General features: G+C 30.9%; 1 protein-coding gene across 1 annotated transcript in view; it reads left to right on the plus strand.

The window, feature by feature from the left end:
* LOC105823749 (dihydropyrimidine dehydrogenase [NADP(+)]-like) overlaps positions 1-2,428 on the plus strand; it is a 435,569-nt gene that overhangs the window by 18,163 nt on the left and 414,978 nt on the right. The window contains 1 exon segment of the mRNA XM_012661010.1: positions 188-269. Within this exon segment, the coding sequence (XP_012516464.1) occupies positions 188-269 (82 nt within the window).

Raw genomic sequence — 2,428 nt, forward strand, 5'->3', positions numbered from 1 at the left:
ATAACTGTAGTCCATGTAATTTTGCCATGCCAATAAAAATTTGGACATCCTCATGCTCACATTATGTGATATACAAATACCCTTAGAAGACGTACTTATGTCTTTAATACTGTTAAAGACATTGCATTTTTTTAAGATTGGTAATTTTTCCACTAATGCTTGTTTTCTTCCTCTTCTTTTTTATTAGTACTTCTGAAATCCCTCAGTTCCGGTTGCCATATGAGATCGTGAATTTTGAGATTGAGCTTATGAAGGACCTTGGTGTAAAGGTAAACAGATACCAACACCTATATACCTATATGTGTATTGTGCAAAAAGAAAGGAGTAAGCTCTATACCAAAGATTAACAGCAAATGTCACACATTTTAGGAAAGAATAATTAAAAGCTACACTAGGCAGAAGCAGAAAGATGCTTCCCTTTGCTTAGGGCATTTGTCTGTCTACTGTCTGAATACCACTAGCTTGGAAAAGGGCAATCAATAGTTCTCATCTGGCACGCCTGCATGTGATTAATTGTCTGTAAGAAACAAATTCCTAAATTGCTTTAGGGGTTCAGTGCAGCTAATAGAAGGATTTGGTTTCTTTAATCATGTTTTTTCATGCAAGTTATGTGCACTGTGAAACACTGGTATTTCACAATTTGGAACATGATTTCTTACAGAGATTTATTTTATTTATTGTATGCATTATGTCAGTGGTGCTAATGTGATAATCCTTTCTTAACATAAGCAGTAAATCAGTGGGGTAGAAACCAACACCTTTGTATTTTTCATTGTTGTGTGAAATAAATATTGTGGTGTTCTTTTAAAGATGGTTGAAAAGTTGACACATTGTACTTTCAGAATATAGCTTTAGATATTTGTATTCTTTTCTGTTAATTAAGAGTATTACATTCTAGTTCTTCTCTTGAATATATTGCTATTTTTGTTTTAAAAATGTTAATTTTCAATAATATATATAACTCAATAGATTAGTAATGTTCCATGATTTCCATAATACATTCTATAAATATATGCAGAAGATATTTTGAAAAGTCATTAACAAACTACTCATGGCTCTTGCATTTACCAATAACCTAAAATTAATCAGTAAAAGGGAAACACTTAAAATAATATTTTGTGCTTTTATATTTATAATTACATTTTATTTGACAGTGATTGGGTGATGAAACACACATAATTACTGAACAAAAAATCTAATAATAATAGAGAATGTACTGAGTGCCAGGAAATATACATTGTAGTCACAGTCATGCCACTTTCTAACTTTACAGTCAGATAGCCTTGGCAAAGTCAATTAATATTCCTAACCCTGGTCAGTATCTGTTAAAACTAGAAAGTATGCTGCTACCATTTGTGTGAAATATCAACCTATCTTCATATATGCATGGACTGTCCCTGGAAAGACATAAGGATCTGATTATATAGATTGCTTTTGGGAAGGTGTGGGAAGAATTTATCACCATTTTGTACAATTAAATTTTAAAACCTATAAATGTATTACATTATTGAGAAAAAAATTAGAATCTAAATTAAAGAGGATGTTGATAAGACTGTCTTGTCCATGTCTCAGATTGTTTTAATGTAAAGGACATAAAGTATTCGAACTTGCTTTGCAAACATTAAATTGTATATACATTTCTGAGGAGAGATGGCAATGAGATTCTGTTTTTACTTTGGAGATGGGCGTACATTGATGAGATACTCTTGCAGCTTTTCACCTATTGCTTTAGCCATTAGAGGGTACATTTTTTAAAAAGTGGTCTACACTTGTTATCTCCTTTTCCTCATCACTTAGATTCTTCTTACGGTCTGTCTTCTGTTTGTCCCTCTCAACTAACATTAGATACTTTAAAGTCAACAATAATTTCCTGGCAATGAAATGAGCTTTTCCTTGAGTTTATACTGTTTGACTCCTGTGGAGCATATGATGCCTAAATTCTTATATACGTATGTATGTTTGCATTTTTGGCTTTCATGGTCTATTATTGTCTTGTTTATTCTTCTACTTTTTCTTTCCAGCTGGTTTGTTTCATTTATTCAACAAATAATTATTCATAATTTACTTTTGCCAAGTAGTGTACCAAAGACTAGAACCATCTAGAACCATCCTTCTTTCGAATTCCAGTCATGTATTTTTAGTAGTTTACTAAGCATATAAGTCACATAAACTAATCATATGCAGAAGTGAGTTCAGTTCATCATCTTCGCTTCTATTTTTTAGCTAAATTTCCTTTTGAATAATTTCAATTTATTTTATGTGTAATAGCTGATCAGTTTTTTATATTTCTAAGGTGAATTTTTCAAGTCAAATATTATACCACAAGAAAATAAAGAGAATTTTGTGTGTTATTTTTGCATTACATATTTTTTCTTCCATTATTTCAATGGCTATTAAAAAAAGAGGGATAATATATGAAATCTTTTTC

Source organism: Propithecus coquereli, unplaced genomic scaffold, assembly GCF_000956105.1.
Source record: "Propithecus coquereli isolate 6110/MARCELLA unplaced genomic scaffold, Pcoq_1.0 Scaffold7, whole genome shotgun sequence".
Lineage (NCBI taxonomy): Eukaryota > Metazoa > Chordata > Mammalia > Primates > Indriidae > Propithecus > Propithecus coquereli.